The sequence below is a fragment of the Oncorhynchus kisutch genome, linkage group LG26, assembly GCF_002021735.2.
Source record: "Oncorhynchus kisutch isolate 150728-3 linkage group LG26, Okis_V2, whole genome shotgun sequence".
Lineage (NCBI taxonomy): Eukaryota > Metazoa > Chordata > Actinopteri > Salmoniformes > Salmonidae > Oncorhynchus > Oncorhynchus kisutch.
The window spans coordinates 16957116-16983056 of record NC_034199.2 but is presented as its reverse complement, the minus strand read 5'-3'; the positions used below and the strand labels follow the sequence as shown (position 1 = coordinate 16983056).

At 43.1% G+C, this 25941-nt stretch overlaps 1 protein-coding gene across 4 annotated transcripts in view; it reads right to left on the bottom strand.

Annotated features, from left to right (window-relative positions):
* LOC109871413 (FERM and PDZ domain-containing protein 4) overlaps nt 1-25941 on the bottom strand; it is a 51934-nt gene that overhangs the window by 14321 nt on the left and 11672 nt on the right. For 3 of the 4 annotated variants that reach the window (XM_031805414.1, XM_020462288.2, XM_031805412.1), the window contains exon 2: nt 5424-5540. In XM_031805414.1, coding sequence (XP_031661274.1) covers nt 5424-5540 — 117 coding nt within the window. Of the gene's footprint in view, nt 1-4878; nt 5371-5423; nt 5541-25941 lie in introns of those variants that run through there. The other variant, XM_031805413.1, reaches the window with a different exon arrangement.

Below are 25941 nucleotides of genomic sequence, written 5' to 3'. Positions count from 1 at the left end.
GGCAGCATCTTACTTGCATGTGATTCTTCAGCCATATGGGAAACCAGAAATAGAACGTCTGGCCATTGGCCAATGAGCCTTTGACCTGTGTGAGGTGGTGTAGTATGCTGGTGATTAGGGAAGGGCCAAGTCCTGAGGTTCAAACAGAGACAGACTGGCTTCATGTTGGACCTGTGGAACCACTGTGGCTGGCCAACCTGTCACTGATACCTGTTAGTCTGTTGCCCAGGACTCCTCAGTCTGAACCCCGAACTCCCCTCTCATTTGAACTAGTCAACATTGACTTTATTTCGGGATATTCCCTCTAGATGGATCTATGTAAATAGACTGCAATTCAATTAGACTATCATGTTAACTGTGTTAATACGTGTATTTGTAGATCATATACAGTACATCAATTCATCAAACTGTAATATCCTTTACATTTACACCACATAAACTGTCTACAAAACTGTTTTTGTGCCAATTTGTAGCTTTGCATCTCCTCTGTATGTTCCTCCAGTTTTTCCTTGTCCAGTATCTCTCCCTTCTCCAGCAGCAGAACTGTAGTATCAGAGGCAGCAATAGCAACTCTTCCCATGGTAGTCACTGTGTTGGGTAATTAGGCCTGTGGGCTGACTGGGGAGCCAGTGTGTAAGTCACAGTCATTCCTGACACATGTTCCATTCGTCACTGAATAGCCACAATAAATCTTTTAAGGCACTGAGTGAGGGCAGGGATGGTGCAGGCAGGGGCTTCTTGACATTTACACAGAGGCCTATGGTAACAGACACACAGACGTCTTCTTACTGACATTTGAAGCACATTGTGAGTAATGTTATATGGTTGATTCCCTTGGTTTTGGGTTGCAATAAAACATATCATATTGCTAAGGTGCCACTGAGACAAAGTCACTTTTGGATTTGTGATGTTGGTTTCAGCACTTATACATGACAACCACAACAGATTGTGTGCAGTGGAAAAACATATGGACATCTGCAACCAGGAAGTGTGCTGTCTCATCTCCAACCACGGCCACCTGCTAGAGATGGCCCGCCTCCCAACGTACTGACAGCCCTCTCAGCTAGCATATTTAATTCCTTGGAAGTTGTGTGAACGTATGTTTTTGGTTTCACATTGGTTGTTGGAATGAAGCCATACGTTTCCTCTGCTCTCCTCTCCCAAGGCCATAGTCATATTCATAGAGTATGCAATGTCGGTCATTTAGTATGCATGGAAAGGGTACACCCTGATGGTCAGTGTAAAGCAATGCATTTCCTTCCCCATCCACATTACCTTCTATGCGTCCTCCTCCACAACCTCCATGATCTATCTCACTCGTTTACAATAGGAAAAGTGAATGGGAACAGAAGTTTGAAGTTTTCTCTCCTGTCTTCTTATTTCAACAACAACAAAAATGAATCAAATCAAAGGTATTTATATAGCCCTTCTTAGATCAGCTGATATCTCAAAGTGCTGTACAGAAACCCAGCCTAAAACCCCAAACAGCAAGCAATACAGGTGTAGAAGCATAGTGGCTCAGAAAAACTCCCTAGAAAGGCCAAAAACTAGGAAGAAACCTAGAGTGGAACCAGGCTATGAGGGGTGGCAAGTCCTCTTCTGGCTGTGCCAGGTGGAGATGGCCAAGATGTTCAAATGTTCACAAATGACCAGCATGGTCAAATAATAATAATCACAGTAGTTGACGAGTGTGCAGCAAGTCAGCACCTCAGGAGTAAATGTCAGTTGGCTTTTCATAGTCGATCATTGAGAGTATCTCTACCGCTCCTGCTGTCTCTAGAGAGTTGAAAACAGCAGGTCTGGGACAGGTAGCACGTCCGGATAACTTGAAAACCCTGATTTCTAGGGTAACATTAAGATGTCAGGCTTGACAATCAGTTCAGTGTCTCACTACCCAAACCAGAAGAAACTTGTATGAAGTGGCCAAGAGACTTCTTATGATCTCCTACTGCTATTTAGTGGACAAACTGGGAATCAGATAGGGTGTATATTTACATCAATGGATAGGTAGAGCCTTCAGCTGTCTCCTCATATGTATATCAGTCCTGTTTTGTATGTAAAACAAAAAATGATGTTGCATAAGCCATGTGTTTTTAAAAGGGCTGAGTTCCTATAGGAATTATGCACATGTTTAGAGCGACACCACTATGTAAAATGTCTGACTTTATACAAATATTTTCTTTACAGTTTTGGAACAATAATTGGTGACATATTTTGTCGAACCTTGACTTTCAAATGTCTTATTCCCCAACATTTGACAATTGGGAATGTATATATTTTTAAATAACATTCTTAGAATGTTCTCTCAAAATGTTAGTCAGTAAAGGCTTTTTTGTGGTTTTTATGGGAAGTTGTCTTAATGTTCTCGGAACCATTTGAGAACATGACTTTAAATAGAACCATGATAAAACCTGTGGGAAACGTTATGCTGAAGTACTGAAATTCCCACAGAGCAACATTGTTTCTTAACGTTCTCTGAACTATTGGAGGACATTTGAAATTACATTTAATCATGTTTGAACTTTTAGGAAACGTTTTGTTAAAGTCATGAAATACCAAGCTCCTTAAATGTGCTGAAAATGTTCCAAAGCCAAGCAACTATCCTGCACCATTCCCAGAAAGTTGTGGTAAGGTTGTATCCAAAATAACCAGGACAACCACGCTCTCACCAAGCTCTAAGAAACATATGGTTCTCAGAACACTCTGTGCTAGCTGGGCTGTGTCTAATGGACACTAATCAGCACCATTAGTTTCTAATGTTCTGCAGCTTGCCCCATTCTACAATGTAGAAATATAATCGTTCTAGGACTTTTATTTCTATGATCTACACATTCCTAATAACCCATAGTGACTGATCACTAAGCAGCTGAGTGACCGACCATAAGCAACACAAGATATATAAACATAAGCAGGACAAACTATTGTCCTTACTGAGTCTCCACCAGGACCACATCTTCTTTAGAGGAGATCGTCTGAAGTGTTGCAACAAACCATTTCTCTTGAAGTAATTGTGCTGTTTTTTTGGCCGTGTACTCCCTGCTTGGGTAGCAATGTTCTAAGCACTTTGAATTACCATTGACAAGCAATATAATGCCTAATGTATGAAGTAAAGCTTTTGATAAAGCCAACTTCGGGAAATGATGCTGACTCGCAGCTCTGCTTTCCCCACCTTTTCACCTTAAATGTACTCTTAGATTAAAATATGTTTCCTATATTACAAACAGGTATATAGTGGGAGGGATGAGAGAGAAAAAGCTAATCATTTATCTTTAAGTAATTGTGTTGTTTCTTTGGCCGTGTACTTCCAGCTTGGTTAGCAATGTTCTAAGCATTTTGAATTACCATTGACAAGCAATATAATGCCTAATGTATGAAGTAAAGCTTTTGATAAAGGGAGACAGTACAGAGAGGGAGACAGTACAGAGAGGGAGACAGTACAGAGAGGGAGACAGTACAGTATAGTCTTAGATATCTTATGGAATTATCCTCTTCTATGATCAGTCTTCATGAAACTGGGCTTTTTGACCATATCACCACAATGCTACTGATGTAATCCAACCTTTTGGATTCCTATGGACTGTAACTCCTATGGACTGTAAATATACACCTCTTTCCAAAGTCATATAGCTAGCTATCTCTGTTATACACTGAGTATACCAAACATTAGGAATACCTTCCTATCATTGAGTTGCACCCCCCCCCCCCCCCCCTCCCCAATTTTGCCCTCAGTAGGGCCTCAGTTAGTCGGGGCATGGCCTCTACAAGGTGTCGAAAGAGTTCCACAGGAATGCTGGCCCATGTTGACTCCAATACTTCCACAGTTGTGTCAAGTTGGCTGGATGCACACGGGAAATCGTTACAGTTCTTGACCCAAACCGGTGCGCCTGGCACCTACTACCATACCCGTTCAAAGGCACTTGAATATTTTGTCTTGTCCATTCACCCTCTGAATGGCACACGTACACAATCCATGTCTCAATTGTTTCAAGGCTTAAAAATCCTTCTTTAACCTGTCTCCTCCTCTTCATCTACACTGTTTGAAGTGGATTTAACAAGTGATCACAGCTTTCACCTGGATTCACCTGGTCAGTCTATGTCATGGAAAGAGCAGGTGTTTATACGCTCAGTGTATATGGTGTGATACAGTATGCTTAGTCACTGTCACTGGTTTATTCACCCCTTCCTGTCATGCATACTGTACCCGTTTCGTTAAGCAACACCACAATTAGAACCTTGATCAACTGAGAGATCACTGCGGACACAGACACGCCACGTTACTTATGAGTCTCCTTCCCGTTTTAGCAAGGTTCGAGCCAAACCAGCCTCAGTGATGCGCCTCATCCCGACAGACTATGTACATCCAATGCACTCGGTCCTCCTCTGGAGCTCTTATGTAACCTGTCTGACATCACGCTGCTCAAGCTCTAACCCAAGTATGATAAGTTCCCGAGCATGTTTCCAACAGTACCTATCTCAATGCAGCACAATGTCACAATATAACATGTCGCAAATCTTTGGGTTTATATGTAATCACCCGGCAAACAATGTGCACATGCAGTACGTAATGTTGTGTTACAGCAGGGTGCATATTCCATGAGTACACACTGTGTCTGAATAAGAAAGCACTATATTATGCATAAAGAGATAAGTACGAATGCCACAGACTGGGAATCTTGTCTTCGTTTTTTTTTGTGGTTGCAAAGCCTCATCCTCCTACAGAAGCATCATAAGGCATGAAGAAACAGCCAAACACTCACTTGTTACTCTGGGCTTTCTTGCCCGCATACAGTACAGAACAGTACAGTACAGAGCAGAACAATACAGTCAAACCACATTCAGATCATAGGAGAGACAGATAGACAGAGAGGATTATTTTACCTGTAGTCCTCCTCAGATATCCAGAATGGCTATGGATCGATTATGCTGATAGCACTGCACCCCAGCGTCTCTGCAGCTACATGCAGTCTCATAGAGATCAAAGAAAGTCGCTACGCAGGTGAATTCTTTATCAGGAGCCGGCAGAGAACATAATTAGGGTTTAGTTCTCTGCTCCAGAGCTAGCTACAGTAAAGTGGTTGGAGCGTGTCTGTGAGTGTGTATGTGAGAGAGAGAGAGAGAGAGAGAGAGAGAGAGAGAGAGAGAGAGAGAGAGAGAGAGTCTGTGTGCAGACAGGGTCTGTGTCTGTGCGCAGCAATGGAAAGAAAAGGGGAATCAGTATTCTGAAGGCACAGATGGAGAGAGAGAGAGACAGAGTGTGGAGGCACTAGCCAATGACGTGGCTGAAATAATCACAGGTTGCCGAAGCCTCCCAAACATCTGGGACTGAGAGAGAACCACTGTCTTCTTTTTTTCTCTCTCCTCGTTCCTCCTCTCCTCTTCCCTCCTCTTTCATCCTCTCCTCTCCTCGCCTCGACTCGACTTACTTGATGTAGCAGTCTCGCCCGTCTCTATTGGTGGCCATGTCCCATCCATTGGGGGGTCCATGAACGGCGCTCCAGGTGCCAGAAGGAGGTGGCCAGCCTGATGACTTGGTCCTGTGGCTGGGGAGGAGGACAGGGGGAGGAGGTCAGGCATAACATACTTACAGCAATGACAAAAATCCTATAATCTGCATCTTAAAACCCACCCTATTCCCCATGTAGTGCACTACTTTTTACACTAGGTGAGTCATCATGGCACAGTTTGAGGCATCCCAACTCATAACAAGTGGATGCCTAATTTGAACGTCACGAACAATGTTCCTTAACCAGTGTTCAGTCAATGAATGTAAATCACATGAATAATGTATTTGAGACACGTAGGCGTAATTGTCATGCCTCACTCGTGTGCTCTCAGAGGCATGTAATCGTTTTTATTCCGAGATGTCCCCAGATTCCTCAGAAAGCAGGGAACCCGGAGGAATTCTGTGATAAGGGTAGTGCCAGGAAGAGTTCAGAGTTTATAAGTGAGAGAACGGAAACCCATGTGTTATGTCCCTTTTCAGGAAATAATGGATAGTACTGAAAGAGCAAAGAAGAACCCATCTTTCCTATGAAATCTGTGCTGTAATTTGTCTTCCAGCTGGAAATGATCTAAATCAAATCGTCTAAAAGCGAAATCACCAAAGGCTCTAATCCTTACTTTGCCACAACACTTAAATCAAGTCATCAAACAGATCCCTTCATGTGTCTTCAATGTTCAAGTAACACTCAGAATAGGTCCATGATGAGCCTAAGAGCATTATGGATGCCCCCATACTTCTTTCTTTCTTTCTTTCTTTCTTTCTTTCTTTCTTTCTTTCTTTCTTTCTTTCTTTCTTTCTTTCTTTCTTTCTTTCTTTCTTTCTTTCTTTCTTTTCTTTCTTTCTTTCTTTCTTTCTTTCTTTCTCTTTCCCTCCCCTGCCCCGTCCCTCCCCCTCTCTTACTAGCTTTTGGTCTCTTTAGTGCTCTCTCTCTCTCTCTCTCTCTCTCTCTCTCTTTCCCTGTCTCTCTCTCTCTCTATGTGAGCAATGGGTGAAGATATGAAAGCTGTGGCAGTAAGTTATGTCACTTCAAAGGCTTGTCTGCTGTGTAACAGGCCTCTTCGCATTCATTATTCAAAGCCTCTCTTTCTTCCCCTCTTTATTTCTCCCCGGTTACCAACCAACTTAATGTCTATGTCTGTGTGTGTGTGGTGTGTGTGTGTGTGTGTGTGTGTGTCATATTACATAGCATGCTCTATGCATGAAAACACAACATGTAAAGCAGATTCAAAAGCCAGAGGAGAAAACAATAGACAACCGAGCAGCTATATTGTATAATTCTGCCATGAACGTGACCTGCATGACCTTGATAACAAGGCTTATGTTACTTTCATCCAGCAACAATTAAATAAAGCAACAGCCAATAGGTCTACGGTAGTTCTGAGATTACTTAACCTCGTTAAAAAAGCACTTAAGTGCTACTGGATGCATTGATTCTGTATGTGTTCATATTAAATCATAGGGGAGTCTGCTGGAAATAGCGTCTGTAGCCTACTCTGTAACCCATAGAACAGCAGAGCAGTGGGATAGGCTGGGCTCCAAACGGGTGCAATCTGATTTCCTCCAATACAATCGTATGTTTGAGAGGTATTAGCATTTCCACATGCTATGAATTTATGGGTGCCACAATGCATTAACAGAAAGCAGCAGGTTCCCCTGGCCAGAGGTCCTCATCACATTGATTCTGCCTGCATAATTTCATTCTCCTTTTCCACATTTGGGAAATGAGTTAGCATTGTATTGTCTCTTTCTTACAATTTCCTTTTTAAACATATTTTTACATCACCAAATACCATGTTTTATTTATTTGGTAAACACTGTACATTATTTCACAGCAGTGGGGATTTTGTGGTATCCTACAATAAGGCATTGGTAATAAAGTTCAATGCCAAATTTGAACTCTCTAAGTGGTGTACTGAATAGCATGACACCATCACTGAAATGTGACTGTGGAGAGTTGAGCCTGTCCTCTCCATTGAGAGAAGTCCTTGAACTCTAATGACACCCATAATCTTCAATACTCCACATTCAGAACAGCAAGCAGGGCACCATGCAGCTATGGTGACTATGACAATTCTCCGGAAGTCTTTGCTATACAAATGGAGCATGGTTCTACTCACAGATTCTGAAGATGTGCCTTCAAAATCCCATTCTGAATCGGCCAGAAGCTGTATAATACCCATTCTCTTTCTTTTCAGCCACACTCCCCTATCTTTCTCTCCCCTAATGGCACAGTCATTGGTATTTTGATCTTTGCTTTCTTTTATCTGTAGTCCCGGAATACATTATGCCATTGAGGCTGTGTGTTCTGGAGGAAGAATAATAGCCAGTAGAGGAGTTGAAGAAGTTCGCTGCAGTGGTGGACAGTGAAACTAAGCCTAGGTAGGCTTTAATAAATGATGACTACCCTATCTGGCATTAGTAGAGCGCCAGGCTGGGCCCAGGTGGGTAATCCACGCTGCGCAATTCATTACCAGGTTAGCCAGGAGTCAGAGAAACCGGGCCTCTGGACGTTGTTCGTCTCTGATGCTCAAAAATGCTGTTAATAGATGGACGGGGAGTCCCTGTTTAATGTTGTGTTCTGAGAATAAGGGGTTCCTTGAGACTTCTCTTGGAATAAAGAACACCACAGAAAGTGTATAGACAAGAGGATACTGTGTATATTTTGTTTTTAAGTATGGTACTGGATGTTTAATGAGGAACTATTCAATTCTAATAAATGATCAATCTGTTCTAAAATACCAAACATTACCATCTACAATGTTGTATACAACTGAAACAGAGCAACCTAAGTCCATATACCACAGACAATAATAAGATCAACAACTTTAAATTACCTTCCTTAGAGTACAGGTAGGTAGGCGATAATTTTGTATTGCACTCCTGGGAGTCTCATAGCCACTGTTGCCATGACAATGAAGGTCAGGCATAGTTCAGGCTCTACTTTATACTCCAAGTTTAAACACAAAGATCACAACCCTGCCTGCATTTATTAAAGGGACTTAATTTTACACCGGCTAAATGTCAACCTCTATATGTGTGGGGGAGGAGGAAGAAATATCTTTGCCTCAAAAGGTGTCGGATTTCTGTGCATAGTTTATTAAGTTGACACCAACATCAGCCCAACAATCGACCATAAGGACCAAATGGTCTTGAGCCTGTATGCAGTCAGGGGAGCTATCCCTTTTCAGTCGATAATAAACATAGCATAACATACCTTAATCTCATCCTTTCTTTATCACTCCGCTCACTACCTCGCACGTTCTCTCTCCTCTCCCTCTCTTTCTTTCTCTCTCATTGTCTTTATCAACCAGGTTCTGATGAGAACATGTCATAGTATATTCCCCTGAAGACTTGGTGTTAATGAATGATCTTCCTTTGCTTGATAGGTGGCAGAGACTACACCAAGCACGGCCATTGGAACACAAGACACACTCCACTCTGCTTGAATAATTCACAGGGATCACCTCCATGAGTGAAACTAAAGCCGGACACTGGCATCGACATCCCTCTCATTACCCACATTGAGGGTTAAAGATGGAATCCACAGTAGGGGGGAAACAGTGCCACTGTCCACCCCACAGCTGTTGTTATTGTTTTTGTTTTGTCGACAAAGCAGAGGTGGGGAAGGCTGGGGGAGCGTTGCACATCATGGTAAAATGGGTGAAATTGCAGTACATATGCTGCCGCTCTATCCCGCGCGCAACGATGTCCGAGGGAAAGTAACCGTGTTCAGTGTTTGCAGTAACTTCTTTGTTGTTGTAATATCGCAAACGGACGTGGCTGGAGAAATGTAACTACTCTCAAATTCATAGACAGGGCTATGGATGATCAAAGTTATAGTTTTAACCATACGGCTATACAGTGTTTGTTTACATTTACTTTTCTTACAAACATTGGAGATATATACGCTTATATTGTTAGTTCTGATGGGGTTCGACTGAGCTCATGAGGCATTAATAAGTTATACTCTTTAAAAAAATCTATGTGTACATATTATTATTTTACATTGGATGTCTAAAATTGGATGTGGCAACTGCAGATTGACCCTTTAATCTACAGTAAACCATCCTATAGGAGATTCCAGATTTGCCCCTCACTACTGTACTATTAACATTAAAATACCTTAGCTACATGCAGAACAAATGGTAAAAACCAAAATGTTTATCACCGTAATGTCATGACAGTATCTGCTGCTGTACAGTACAACATAGTTTTCTTCAACATAACCACTGCATAAAATCCCCAAAGTGGGAGAATATTGCTAGTGTTTTCAGGTGTGTTGGAAGTCATTTTCAGCTGTGTAGTGAAAATGTTGCGTAACTGGTATAACATCTGCCACTCTGTTGACACCCCCCCCCCCCCCGCACACACCTGTTCCCTATTTTCCCTGGTAGAAAGTAGTGCACTAAATAGGGAGTAGGGTGACATTTGAGACGCATACCAAATCTCTCAGACAAGATGCCTCCTCCTGGGGTGAAGAGGCACCTGCTTTGGCATCTGACATTTTGGGGGAGTGTGAAAGTAATGTCTCCCCTCTGTTTGACCCAGCTAGGGAGTTCCTACCATATAATTAGGAATCAGAAACCAACTAAGGGTCCCTTACTTCCACTCATACTATCAGAACCGAGGTTACAAAATAAAACTTGAGTTCTCTTTCAAATACTTGTTTCTCAAATTTTTGTTGGTGTTGTATTTGACCCTCCATTTTTGATCTTGTATCATCAGTGCAACTCCTCATCGGGCTCTGGAGGTGAAGGTCGAGTCATGCGTCCTCTGAAACATGACCTGCCAAACCGCGCTTCTTAACAACCGCCCACCAGCCAAACCAATGTGTCAGAGGAAACACTGTTCAACTGACGACTGAGGTCAACCTGCAGGTGCCTGGCCCACCACAAAGATTCGCTAGAGCACGAAGAGTTGGGTAAAGCCCCCCCGGCCAAACCCTCCCCTAACCCATACAACGCTGGGCCAATTGTGCGCCGCCCTATGAGACTCCTGATCATGGCCAGTTGTGATACAGCCCGGGATCGAACCCGGTTCTGTAATGACACCACTAGCACTGCGACGCATTGCCTTAGACTGCTGCGCCACTCGGGAGGCCCCTCAAATACCTGTTTCAATATCTTACAATGTGGATATGGCCAACTCCCATATCGCAGACATGCTCCGTTTACTGCTTTTCCCTCGTGGAGTGCTCACCACCCTGTGAGTGATGCCTCTGTCACCACCACCTTCCTCATTGATACTACCGCTAGGGGAGTGCCAGAAACGAAGATCGAGGGGCTCGTCTAGTGACAGAGAGCCAAAAGACATTCTGAGGTTATTGTTCATCTTTCGATTGAGGTGACGTTGTGTACACATTCATTGTGAGTCTCTCATTCTCAGTTGACCTAGCGGTACAACAACTGAGATGGTTGTGAGGTGGGTTACAAGGGAAGCAGTAACTCACACTGCATGCTCCTGTGTCAGGGAGAAAAGCAGGTAATCGTCTACGTAGGCAGAGGCTCTCAGCCCCCTGATTCTCAGGGATGCTAGAGCCACCTCCACACCCTTGCTGAACGTCCAGGGAGGTAGTGCTAACAAGGGGACAGTGAGGTATTCGTAGGCTGAGCCCTTAAAGGAAAAACTGAGAAACCTCCTATGTGCTGGCAAAATACTTATGTGAAAATAAGCGTCCTGTAGGTCAAACCAGTCGACCCAGGCAATAGAGAGTACAGAACGTGAACTTTCTCAGATAGCTGTTAAGGACCCGTAGGTCCAGAATGGGGCGTATCCCCTCCTTCTTTTGGGAACCAGGAAAAACCGGGAGTAGATGCTGTTAGGGCTCTCTTTCGCTGGTATTGCTCTGATTGCTCTGTTGCTCAATAGAGAGGAGATTTCCTGCTCTGGTATTCAAGCTGAGTCACCACGGGATTCTAGCTATTGAAGCTACAATCCCTTTGAAAACAGGTGGCTTCATAGCAAAGAAGGCTGCTGAGGGATCACAGCTCATAATAATGGCCGGAACGGAGCAAATGGAATGGCATCAAACACCTGGAAACCACGTGTTTGATGTATTTGATACCATTCCACTGATTCTGCTCCAGTCATTACCACCAGCTCTTTCTCCCCAATTAAGGTGCTACCAACCTCCTGTACTTCATAGCGAACTGCAGTCAGTACCCCTTTGTAACTGTGGACAAGACCCAGGGTTGGCCTGTGAATGCGGGCCAGTTCCCTGCTCTTGTGGCGAGTCACCCACAAGTTGGATGACACTCGCTCGCTAGTGGTCCTGGAGTGCCCCCTGGTGGCTTTGTAGCGAGTTACCCTTTTGTTATATTTCTGCTCTGTGGCCTTGACAAGACTCTTGAATGGGACAGAGACTTATATGATTTAAAGGGATAGTATCAAAACAATAGTGCTTGGTGGCAACCTGCCCCGGCTACTTGAACGAGAGCCGAGGGGAAAGCTGTAGCACGGAGGGGTAAAACTGGGCACTTGGGGGTAGAGTGAGCCCCCTCCGTCTTCCATTTGAGCAGATACATCTGAATGAGCCACTGCACAAGTGTTAGGGTTTTAGAATGGGGGGGGGGGAGTCTGTGCTCCACCCGAGTGGGGACAGGTCAGGACACAATGTGAACTGTTGGCTGCCCCTTCTGCTGCTCGGAAAGTACCACTAAGTCGAGTGCCCCTTCTTCCCCCAGGGAATCAATTGGGCGGAACTTAGATGCTGCAGCAAAGGGTGGCTTTCCCCACTGCCAGCCTCTGTTAGGATACTCGAACTGTAGGTTCGCTGCCTGTTCGTTGCTGGGGGCTTTGCAGTATGGAAAACCCTGGTGCCAGTGTGTTGCCCTTTCCCTGCCGCGAAGCCTTGGGTAGACTGGGTTGCTGCGGTACTGGCCCAAACAGTTCCTTCAGCTCAATAGGACCGTCAAGGAAATTTGCTTGTCCAAGAGGCTGGACAAGTTGAGCCACAGGGCTTTCTCCCCTAACACAGCAAGGCTCATGGAGCACCCACAGCCTTGAATGGCACCTCTGGAGGCCCGAGGTTGAAATCTTTAATGATGCAGATCTCATTCAATAGGTTCTGGATAGCTGTGTCGATGTCTAAGAGATTGCCTATCTCCATTAACAAATGGGCCTGGTAAGCCAACAGTAGGGACATTATGTTCAACGCCCGTACTGAATGTGCCACAGACAAGTAGACCTTCGGGAAGATGGATGCGGAAAAGTGCTCTGTCTTCCCAGGGAGAGAAGTTCCAGTCAGTGACTAGGCACTGTGGTTGAGGTGACAGCTAGCCGAACCTTAGCTCCTCCATGTCCATGATAGCAAAATGTCTGGTTGGGACTATGCTGGACCAGTTGCATTTGTCTTTGGCCACACAAGCTGGGACCGCTGGGAGGATGGGGATCTGAATAAATACCAATAAATACCAATACCGATACACAACACTATTGACAGAAGCTAAGGTCCTACGTTCGGCAGCATTAACCTCACGGTTCGCCTGAAAACAGTTAAGTAGGAAGACAGGGATCTAGTCATGCTGAGGAGAGCTTTAGGAGCCGTAGTGATCTTCTGCAGGGAAAAGAGGTGAGAATGAGCGTAGGACAGATGAGTGGCACCTTATAAAACTCTGCCGAAGTTCTATCAACACATCGACTGTAGTACTCACGCTGCTAAAACACTCAACCACTGCTACTCCAACTTCTGAGATGCCTACAAGGCCCCCTCTCTCCCTTCGGCAAATCTGATCTTCATTTTGTCCCTCCCTTCCTAAAGGCAGAAACTCAAACTGGAAGTACCCATGCGAAGGACTATTCAACGCTGGTCTGACCAATTGGAATCCATGCCTCAATATAGTTTTGATCGCTCGGACTGGGATATATTCCGGGTAGCCTCCGAGAATAATATTGACGAATACACGAACATGGTGACTGAGTTTATCAGAAAGTGTATAGGAGATGTTGTACCCACTGTGACAATTAAAACCTACCCTAACCAGAAACTGTGGATAGATGGCAGCGTTAGCGTAAAACTACAGCACGAACCATCGCATTTAACCATGGCAAGGTGACTTCGAATATGACCGAATAATGTAATGTAATGTATAAACAAAAATGTACAAACAAAAAGGTATGGTAGGATGTACAAACAAAATAATGTATGGTAGGATGTGGATATAGTGAGGGTAAACCTGTGCATAAAATCTCGATGAAAGAGATATTGTCCCTAAAAATATCATTTAAACCAGGTGATGTCACCGCATGTGTGTTAGGTGGAACTAAAGTGTTCAATAAGGCATATTGAGCAGGGCTAGAGGCTCTACAGTGAAATAAAGCAATAAATAATAACCAAAACAGCAATGGACAAGGAATATTGGCGTTAGCGAGAGGCATGCGTAGCCGAGTGATCATAGGAGTCCAGTGAGTGGCTTCAGGCAGCTTGCAGGCCGGGGCTAGCAAGCCAACAGAAGTGCCTTGGAGGGACGTCGCAACGGAAGAAAGTCTGTTGTGGCCCCCTCGTGCTGTTGCGTCAGCAGACGGATCAGCAGGGCTCTGTGAGGTAAACCAGGCCAATTGGCAGAATAGGTATAGTGGCCAAATAATTTATACGGTGGGCCTTTTAAGCTAACAGTCTGATGTGCTCTGGACAGCAAGCAGGCAGCGGCTAGCATGCTAGCGGATGGGATTTCAGGACGGCTGAGCCAGTTCAGAATAAACACATCGGGTAAATCACGTTGGTGGTCCAGTCGTGATGAGTTGGCAGGGGTCCAAGCCAGTTGGCAAAATAGGTATTGTAGCCCAAGTAGTGGCTGATGGACCTCTTTGGCTAACCGGGAGATGGGCCTAGCAAGGTTAGCTCCAGGCTAATTGGTTCTTGCTTCGTGACAGTGACGTCAGCCAGGAGTGGCCACTCGAATAGCTAGCTGTGATGATCCAGGCGATGATCCAGGTGAAGAAATTTGAGTTAGGATCACCACTTTATTTTAAGAATGTGAAATGTCAGAATAATAGCAGAGAGAATTATTTATTTTAGCTTTTACTTTTTTCATCAAATTCCCAGTGGGTCAGAAGTTTACATACACTCAAATAGTATTTGGAAGCATTGCCTTTAAATTGTTTAACTTGGGTCAAACATTTTGGGTAGCCTTCCACAAGCTTCCCACAATAAGTTGGGTGAATTGACAGAGCTGGTGTAACTGTGTCAGGTTAATTGGCCTCCTTGCTCGCACACGCTTTTTCAGTTCTGCCCACAAATTTTCTATAGGATTGAGGTCAGGGCTTTGTGATGGCCACTCCAATACCTTAACTTTGTTGTCCTTAAGCCATTTTTCCACAACTTTGGAAGTATGCTTGGGGTCATTGTCCATTTGGAAGACCCATTTGCGACCAAGCTTTAACTTCCTGACTGATGTCTTGACATGTTGCTTCAATATATCCACATAATTTTCCTATCTAATGATGCCATCTATTTTGTGAAGTGCACCAGTCCGTCCTGCAGCAAAGCACCCCCACAACATGATGCTGCCACCCCCGTGCTTCACGGTTAGGATGGTGCTCTTCGACTTGCAAGCCTCCCCCTTTTTCCTCCAAACATAACGATGGTCATTATGGCCAAACAGTTCTATTTTTGTTTTATCAAACCAGAGGACATTTCTACAAAAAGTACGATCTTTGTCCCCATATGCAGTTGCAAACCGTAGTCTGTCTTTTGTTATGGCGGTTTTGGAGCAATGGCTTCTACCTTGCTGAGCGGCCTTTCATGTTATGTCAATATAGGACTCGTTTTACTGTGGATATAGATACTTTTGTACCTGTTTCCTCCAGCATCTTCACAAGGTCCTTTGCTATTGTTCTGGGAATGATTTGCACTTTTCGCACCAAAGTATGTTAATCTCTAGGAGACAGAACGCGTCTCCTTCATGAGCGGTTGGATGGATGTGTGGTCCCATGGTGTTTACACTTGCATACTATTGTTTGTACAGATGAACGTGGTGCCTTCGGGCATTTGGAAATTGCTCCCAGGGATGAACCAGACTTGTGGAGGTCTACAATCTTTTTCTGCGGTCTTGGCTGATTTTCCCATGATGTCAAGCAAAGAGGCACTGAGTTTGAAGGTAGTCCTTGAAATACATCCACAGGTACACCTCCAATTGACTCCAATTATGTCAATTAGCCTATCAGAAGCTTCTAAAGTCATCACATAATTTTCTGGAATTTTCCAAGCTGTTTCAAGGCACAGTCAACTTAGTGTATGTAAACTTTTGACCCTCTGGAAGTGAAATAATCTGTCTGTAAACAATTGTTGGAAAAATTACTTGTGTCATGCACAAAGTAGATGTCCTAACCGACTTGCCAAAACTATAGTTTTGGTTGAAAAACGAGTTTTAATGACTTCAACCTAATTTTATGTAAACTTCCGACTTCAACTGTATGTAAGAATGCTGTTCATTGACTACAGCTCAGCATTCAACACCAGTACCCTCCAAGCTCATCATTAAGCTCTTAGCCGTGCCCTGTGCAACTGGGTCCTGGACTTCCTATTGGGTTTCCACAGATGGTGAAGGTAGGATTAAACATCTCCACTTCGCTGATCCTTATAAGTGGGGACCCACAAGGATGCGTGCTCAGCCCCCACCTGTACTCCCTGTTCATCATGACTGTTCACCCATCATCACATTTGCAGATGCCACAGCAGTAGTAGGCCTGATTACCAACAATGACAAGACAGCCTACAGAGAGGAGGTGAGGGACCTGGGAATGTGGTGCCAGGGAAATAACCTCTCACCCAACGTCAACAAAACAAAGGAGCTGATTATGGACTTCAGGAAACAGCAGAGGGAGAACCCCCCCATCCACATAGATGGTACCGCAGTGGAAAACTTCAAGTTCCTCTGCGTACACATCACTGACAAACTGAAATGGTCCACCTACACAGACAGTGTGGTGAAAAAGGCACAACAGCACCTCTTCAACCTCAGGAGGCTGAAGAAATTTGGCTTGCCACCTAAAACCCTCAAAACATTTACAGATCCTGTCGGGCTGTATCACTGCCTGGTACGGCAACTGGACCACCCGCAACCGCAGGGTCCTCCAGAGGGTGATGCGGTCTGCCCCATAACCGGGGGCAAACTACCTGCCCTCCAGGACACCTACAGCACACAATGTCACAGGAGGGCCAAAAATATCATCAAGAACAATAACCACCTGAGCCACTGCCTGTTCACCCCGTTATCATCCAGAAGGCAAGGTCAGTACAGGTGCACCAAAGCTGGGACCGAGAGACTGAAAAACAACTTCTATCTCAAGGCCATCAGACTGTTAAATAGCCATCACTAGCACATTAGAGGCAGCTGCCCTATATACATAGACTTGAAATCACTGGCCACTTTAATAATGGAACACTAGTCACTTTAATAATGTTTACATATTTTGCATTACTCACCTAATGTATATACTGTATTCTATCCTATTCTACTGTATCTTAGTCTATGCCGCTCTGACATTGCTCACCCAAATATTTATATAATTCCATTCCCTTACTTTAGATTTGTGTGTATTGTTGTGAAATTGTTAGATAGTACTGCACAGTTAGAGCTAGAAACACAAGCATTTCGCTACACCAGCAATAACATCTGCTAAACACGTGCATGTGACAAATACAATTTAATTTGATTTTGAAAGAGAACCTATGAAAACATTGCATCATTTCAAGCCTAAAGTATGAATGCGACACTTGAATACTTGTCTTGCAGCAGAAATGTAGAACCACTGTCACGGTGAGCCATTTAACAGGTCCATGTTGTGTAGTATCTCTCACTGTTTATTTGGCATATGTAAAGGTAAAAAAAATGGTGTAAACCACCTACATCACACGTGCAAAATGATCAGCAGGAGGAGAGAATAATTAACAGAGTAAATGGAGCCAAATCCAGACCCCAGAGTGGTGTGAACACTTCACAGTTGTTGTCCTTACAGTAAGGAAGGAGAGTATCGGGATCTAGCGCTGTGCATTGGATTCTGCTACTGGGCAAGACCCTCTATCCATATTTTACTATTATTTAAAAAGAGCTGAATATTACATTCCCCTATTTGTAAGTGCTGATATTGTTGTCATGGGAAACTACTACGTTATGGCAGGCAGGCAGGCAGTCTCTCTCTCTCTCTCTCTCTCTCTCTCTCTGTCTCTCTCTACCAGTTCTCTATAGGGGATTTTACATTGTAGCTAATCTCCTCTGTGTTGAGAAAAATTGACATCTGGGAATTAAACCACCCGCCAAGATCTTACTGAGTATTGTTGTTGTGAGTGTGGTTGAAATCCTGCTGTCTTTTTGTCTGAACACTGTCTACATGTTATTCAGGGAGAGCCAGAACATAATCAAATAGAGATGTTCTTCCTCATTTAGCCTGGGAGGAACTGTGTCTGTCTGCACCAGTTTCAGTGTGAATGTGTGTCCTATGTTATATAAACCATGGGCTGATCTGCTTCTACTTACACTACCGTTCAAAAGTTTGGGGTCACTTCGAAATGTCCTTGTTTTTGAAAGAAAAGCACATTTTTTTGGTCCATTAAGCATTAAAATAACATCAAATTGATCAGACTTCCGGATGCTGTGGAATATAGAAATGCTGTGGAATATAATTGGAATATAATTGGAAATCAGTTGTAGACAGATGCGCGTACACGCACGCACACACACACACACGCACGCACACACGCACGCACACGCACGCACACACACACACACACACACAGCTTGTTATATACAAATCACAAGTTGTATGCTATAATAAAGAAAATATTGAAATACTCTACAAAGATACTATTTCGACACTGTGTATATTTCCCTAGTTCACTTCCATAGTTCACACCCCTCCCCAAACCCTTTCATACTGTACAGTATAAACCCTGTCCAGACCCTTTCATTCTGTACAGTATAAACCCTCCTCAAACCCTTTCATAATGTACAGTATAAACCCTCCCCAAACCCTTTCATACTGTACAGTATAAACCCTCCCCAAACCCTTTCATACTGTACAGTATAAACCCTCCCCAAACCCTTTCATACTGTACAGTATAAACCCTCCCCAAACCCTTTCATACTGTACAGTATAAACCCTCCCCAAACCCTTTCATTCTGTACAGTATAAACCCTCCCCAAACCCTTTCATACTGTACAGTATAAACCCTCCCCAGACCCTTTCATACTGTACAGTATAAACTAGAGGTTGGACGATTATGATTTTTCAACGCCGATACCAATACCGATTATTGGAGGACCAAAACAAGCCGATACCGATTAATTCGAACTATTTTGAATTTTTATTTGTAATAATGACAATTACAAACAATATTGAATGAACACTTATTTTAACTTAATATAATACATCAATAAAATCAATTTAGCCTCAAATAAATAATGAAACATGTTCAATTTGGCTTAAATAATGCAAAAACAAAGTGTTGGAGAAGAAAGTAAAAGTGCAATATGTGCCATGTAAGAAAGCTAACGGTTAAGTTCCTTGCTCAGAACATGAGAACATATGAAAGTTGGTGGTTCCTTTTAACATGAGTCTTCAATATTCCCAGGTAAGACGTTTTAGGTTGTAGTTATTATAGGAATTATAGGCCTATTTCTCTCTATACTATTTGTATTTAATATATCTTTGACTATTGGATGTTCTTATAGGCACTTTAGTATTGCCAGTGTAACAGTATAGCTTCCGTCCCTCTCCTTGCTCCTACCTGGGCTCGAACCAGGATCACATCGACAACAGCCACCCTCGAAGGAGCGTTACCCATGTAGAGCAAGGGGAACAACTACTCCAAGTCTCAGAACGAGTGACGTTTGAAACGCTATTAGCGCGCACCCCGCTAACTAGCTAGCCATTTCACATCGGTTACACCAGCCTAATCTTGGGAGTTGATAGGCTTGAAGTCATAAACAGTGCAATGCTTTGCGAAGAGCTGCTGGCAAACGCAGGAAAGTGCTGTTTGAATGAATGCTTATGAGCCTGCTGCTGCCTACCATCGCTCAGTCAGACTGCTCTATCAAATCATAGACTTAATTATAACATAATAACACACAGAAATAAGAGCCTTAGGTCCTTAATATGGTCGAATCCAGAAACTATCATCTTGAAAACAAAACGTTTATTCTTTCAGTGAAATACGGAACCATTCCGTATTTTATCTAACGGGTGGCATCCATAAGTCTAAATATTCCTGTTAAATTGCACAACCGTCAATGTTATGTCATAATTACGTTAAATTCTGGCAAATTAGTTTGCAATGAGCCAGGCGGCCCAAACTGTTGCATATACCCTGACTCTGCGTGCAATGAACGCAAGAGAAGTGACATAATTTCACCTGGTTAATATTGCCTACTAACCTGGATTTCTTTTAGCTAAATATGCAGGTTTAAAAATATTTACTTCTGTGTATTGATTTTAAGAAAGGCATTGATGTGTACGGTTAGGTACACGTTGGAGCAAAGGACAAAGTCCTTTTTCGCGAATGTGGACCGCATCGATTATATGCAAGGCAGGACACGCTAGATAAACTAGTAATATCATCAACCATGTGTAGTTAACTAGTGATTATGATTGATTGTTTTTTATAAGATAAGTTGAATGCTAGCTAGCAACTTACCTTGGCTTCTTACTGCATTCACGTAACAGGCAGGCTCCTCGTGGAGTGCAATGTAAGGCAGGTGGTCAGAGCGTTGGACATGTTAAACGTAAGGTTGCAGGATTGAATCCCCGAGCTGACAAGGTAAAAAATCTGTCTTTCTGCCCCTGAACAAGGCAGTTAACACATCGTTCCTAGGCCATCATTGAAAATAAGAATGTGTTCTTAACTGACTTGCATAGTTAAATAAAGGTTTAAAAATATAAATATTTTTTAAATCGGCCAAATCGGTGTCCAAAAACACCGATTTCCGATTGTTATGAAAACTTGAAATCGGCCCTAATTAATCGGCCATTCCGATTAATCGGTTGAACTCTAGTATAAACCCTCCCCAGACCCTTTCATACTGTACAGTATAAACCCTCCCCAGACCCTTTCATCCTGTACAGTAAACCCTCCCCAGACCCTTTCATACTGTACAGTATAAACCCTGTCCAGACCCTTTCATACTGTACAGTAAACCTGTACAGTAAACCCTGTCCAGACCCTTTCATACTGTACAGTATAAACCCTGTCCAGACCCTTTCATACTGTACAGTATAAACCCTGTCCAGACCCTTTCATACTGTACAGTATCAACCCTCCCCAGACCCTTTCATACTGTACAGTATAAACCCTCCCTAGACCCTTTCATACTGTACAGTATAAACCCTCCCCAGACCCTTTCATACTGTACAGTATAAACCCTCCCCAGACCCTTTCATACTGTACAGTATAAACCCTCCCCAGACCCTTTCATACTGTACAGTATAAACCCTGCCCAGACCCTTTTGCCCCCCAATGCTCATGTTAAGTCTTAAACAAACCCAATTGCCCCTTGGCCACAGGGTTGCCTTTGAGTTCTACTGTACAATATTGTAGTGCTGCATTCATGTCCAAGCTTTAAAGCAAGAGAACAAACAAATGATTGTATTTTTCCAGTTCTCTTCCTCCTTTTTTCTCTTTCTCGCCATTCCTTCTTTCTCTCTCTCTTTTCACAAGCCAGCTGGATCCTCTACCATGCCATCTCCGCCATACTTGTCCCCAAGAGGCCCCCATTTCTAAAACAGACCTCCTCCCTTGTACTCTAATGAATATTTAGGGTAATCAAATGTTGTCCAGTCCAGTGAGTTATGTATGTGGAAACTGGATAGGTGAAATGGGCTTGACCTAGGCAAACTGATTTCATGAATGTCATTATCTAAAGCTTTAATGGTGAAGGCCTAGAAGAAAATGGAGTAAAACAACAGAATGTCCTCAAGTGCTGTAAGCCTTCATGTCTAGTTGTCTAAATATTCAACATACAGTAGCTTTGTTTTTAAGTAGGCTTTGGCTTCGTGCTTCTAGAGAGTAAATATGCTTTAAGCCAAACAACCACTGGCTCTGAATTGCAATCTCATTACAGTATACTCACAACTTATATTTTAGACAGAGTGCTTTAATGTTTTTTTTGTTTTTTTAAACTCAGAGGCATGGGGGAATCATGCATTAAACATGCCATTCCATACTTCCGCCCAAGTGCTTCTTTTTATATGACTTTTCATAAACCAAATGTTAGAGCTTTTACCATAAAGACATGCTGGCTGGCTCCAGCCAGTTTTGCATATACCCGTCAATAAGTTCAAATCTGTTTGGGGCATTTTGCAAAAATGTATATTTTTTATGTTGAACAGAGTTTTTAAGCTTTGAGGAGTGTTTATGTGTAAGTGATAAATATCTGAGTCTGTAGAAACCTGGTGAAACTTCGACTGCAAAAAAAAAGTGTATTTTACCACCTTCGAAATACAGCAATGGACAGACACACCGTAGCGCTCGCTTTTTATATCCTCCTCACCTGGTTTACATAGCTGGGCTTGTGAACCCCTCCAGAAGAAGAATCAGAAGAATCTAAGTGTGCGTTCTCTAATTCTCTCCTTCTCTCTTTCTTTCTCTCTCTCGGAGGACCTGAGCCCTAGGACCATGCCCCAGGACTACCTGACATGATGACTCCTTGCTGTCCCCAGTCCACCTGGCCATGCTGCTGTTCCAGTTTCAACTGACCTGAGCCCTAGGACCATGCCCCAGGACTACCTGACATGATGACTCCTTGCTGTCCCCAGTCTACCTGGCCATGCTGCTGCTCCAGTTTCAACTTCCACCTGACTGTGCTGCTGGTCTAGTTTCAACTGTTCTGCCTTATTATTATTCGACCATGCTGGTCATTTATGAACATTGAACATCTTGACCATGTTCTGTTATAATCTCCACCCGGCACAGCCAGAAGAGGACTGGCCACCCCACATAGCCTGGTTCCTCTCTAGGTTTCTTCCTAGGTATTGGCCTTTCTAGGGAGTTTTTCCTAGCCACCGTGCTTCTCCACCTGCATTGCTTGCTGTTTGGGGTTTTAGGCTGGGTTTCTGTACAGCACTTTGAGATATCAGCTGATGTACGAAGGGCTATATAAATAAATTTGATTTGATTTGATTTGATTTGAAGAGTAATAATTGCTGGTCCTGTCCTTCTTAACCCTCATACTGTGGTAAAACAAGACTTACACCCATATACAGATGTAGGTTTTTCAGGACATTCAAAGCCTGTAATATATTTGACGTTTAAAAGGTCTTTTGAAGTTTGTCATTCCCACTTTGACATTTCAGACTTGATCTTCCGTCGAGAAAATTGTGTCAACCCGTACAAAAATGTCCATGAATTATAAACCACATTTCCTGTTGGTGCAAGATTATTGCACCAACAACATCCTACATATGTCGTTATCGAATTTAAAAAACAATCAAAAGGGGATATTATTTGTGTTTCAGTATCCTTCACATAATGATTTGAATTTTTTTTTAACAAAGCTTTCCCTCACACAAAACATGAATACGGGTTAGCCATGTGTTCCAGAGCATTCGCAGAAGAAAGGTGCCATTGCTGCGGTGAGAGAGAAAAACAAGGCTGGGACAAGCTCTTCTGTGTGACAGCTGAGACGACAGGGTGTCGGTAGGCATGAGGCAGAGACAAATATAAAAGAGATCTGCATTCTCCTGGATCTCTGAAACACATACAATCTATTTATTACATTCTAAAACATTCAATTTGCCATCATAAAATAGCGACAGGGTGGACAGCTAGCCTGCAATGCAGGCTGGCAGTAGAGGAAGCCTGTGTAGCACTACAGTAAGAACACAATCACAGGCTCCATTATTAACAGTGACAGTGGTGCACTGACGTTAATGCCCCAACAGCAGCAACATCATAAACATTCACTGCCATGGGAAAGACAACAGTGTGGAGAAACAGTGACATCATTTAAAGTAACAGGCCTGTCCTCCTTCGTTCCAAATAAGTCATTTGTGTTCCCCAAAACAGTGTTCCCCAAAACACACAGCAATGTTTTGTTTATGGTTATATTCAGAATAAAATAGATACAGATCTAGATATTCAGTGATTTGGTAAATCAACTAACTTGCACAAAAAAAATACTTGAGATAATCTTTAGTCATCCCTTGTAGAAGTCATTGCCATTTATTTAATCATTTGCTTTTCATTTGCCATTCAACAGGTATGGACATATTTCTGTGAATCATCCTAAACTCCGCAAAAAAAAGAAACATCCCTTTTTCGGGACCCTGTCTTTCAAAGATCATTCGTAAGAATCCAAATAACTTCACAGATCTTCATTGGTAAGGGTTTAAACACAGTTTGTTCAACGAACCATTAACAATTAATGAACATGCACCTGTGGAACAGTCATTAAGACACTAACAGCTTTCAGACGGTAGGCAATTAAGGTCACAGTTATGAAAACTTGGACACTAAAGAGGCCTTTCTACTGCAGGACAGGTACAGGATAGCAACAACAACTGCCTGAGATACACCAGGAACGCACAATCCCTCCATCAGTGCTCAGACTGTCCGCAATAGGCTGAGAGAGGCTGGACTGAGGGCTTGTAGACCTGTTGTAAGGTAGGTCCTCACCAGACATCACTGGCCACAACGTTGCCTATGGGCACAAACCCACCATTGCTGGACCAGTGGCAAAAAGTGCTCTCCACTGACAAGTCACGTTTTTTTTCGCACCAGGGGTGATGGTCGGATTCACGGTTATCCTCAAAGGAATGAGCGTTACACCGAGGCCTGTACTCTGATTTGGATCGATTTGGAGGTGGAAGGTCCGTCATGGTCTGGGGCGGTGTCTCACAGCATCATCGGTCTGAGCTTGTTGTCATTACAGGCAATCTCAACGCTGTGTGTTACAGGGAAGACTTCCTCCTCCCTCATGTGGTACCCTTCCTGCAGGCTCATCCTGACATGACCCTCCAGCATGACAATGCAACCAGCCCTACTGCTCATTCTGTGCATGATTTCCTGCAAGACAGGAATGTCAGTGTTTTGCATTGGCCAGCGAAGAGCCCTGATCTCAATCCTATTGAGCACATCTGGGACCTGTTGGATCAGAGGGTGAGGGCTAGGGCCATTCCCCCCAGAAATGTCCAGGAACTTGCAAGTGCCTTGGTGGAAGAGTGGGGTAACATCTCACAGCAAGAACTGGCATATCTGGTGCAGTCCATGAGGAGGAGATGCACTGCAGTACTTAATGCAGCTGGTGGCAACACCAGATACTGACTGTTAAATTTGATTTTGACCCCCCCTTTGTTCATCATTATTCCATTTATGTTAGTCACATGTCTGTGGAACTTGTTCAGTTTATGTCTCAGTTGTTGAATCTTGTTATGTTCATACAAATATTTACACATGTTAAGTCTGCTGAAAATAAACGCAGTTGACAGTGAGAGGACGTTTCTTTTTCTGCTGAGTTTATAAGTCTTTCATTGAGACACTTGGCATCACAAGTGTTTGTTTATCAGGAAAATGGGACATTTAATGTGAAAGGAGGTTCGATGATGAACTGATGTCACAGCCATAGACAAGCAGTGTTGCAGATTGAACCAGATTCAACAGAGGCAAAAGGTGACAGTCTGTCTGGGAGACCTTTCATCTTGCTCAGAATCTTTACAATATACAGACAGACATACATATTCCAGTCACCTTTCCTCTCATGTTATGCTGTATAGCCTAGTTATAACTGCATGGCACTGTAGTTGAGTTTTGTAAATGACATATGTGCAAGTAATGTGGTGACATGATCAAGCTGCAACCTAATCAGATGCAACAGCATTGACAATATAGATTGACAACTCACCCCTGGGGGCTGAACACACTTCATATCATATTGAATTGTTGTCTGCTAGATGCTGACAACAGTATATGTAAATAGTAGGCTTAAAATAACACAACATGGCAAGCTGTCTGCCTCATAGCACACACCTGAAGTCATTGCAATCATTAACAAATGTTTCCTCAGTTCAATCTGCCGACTAAACACAAGAACCTCTAGCTAAATATACACTTATACAGTATTCACTCATGTCTAATTAGTATCATCATATCTCTTTGTCATTATTTTACCTTTGATTCATTACAAAATACAGCTTCATAAACACTCCTGTATAAATATCTAATATTCCATTGAAAAAAGACAACTATATGATTCATCCAATTAAACATCAACCAAAATATGATTTTCAGTTGAGTGTCGCTGACACCCACTTAATCATGGGTGTGTGCGTATGCTATAAACCCCACCATAAACACTCCAGTACATATGCAACAGAGTCAGTGTAATGCAAGATTAAAACCTGACCATATATTCACATTCTGAACAAAGCACCTCATTAAGTTTAGACACATGGACCACATCACTTCAACCACATCACTCCACGGTTTTCTCTCACTCTCTCTCTCTCTC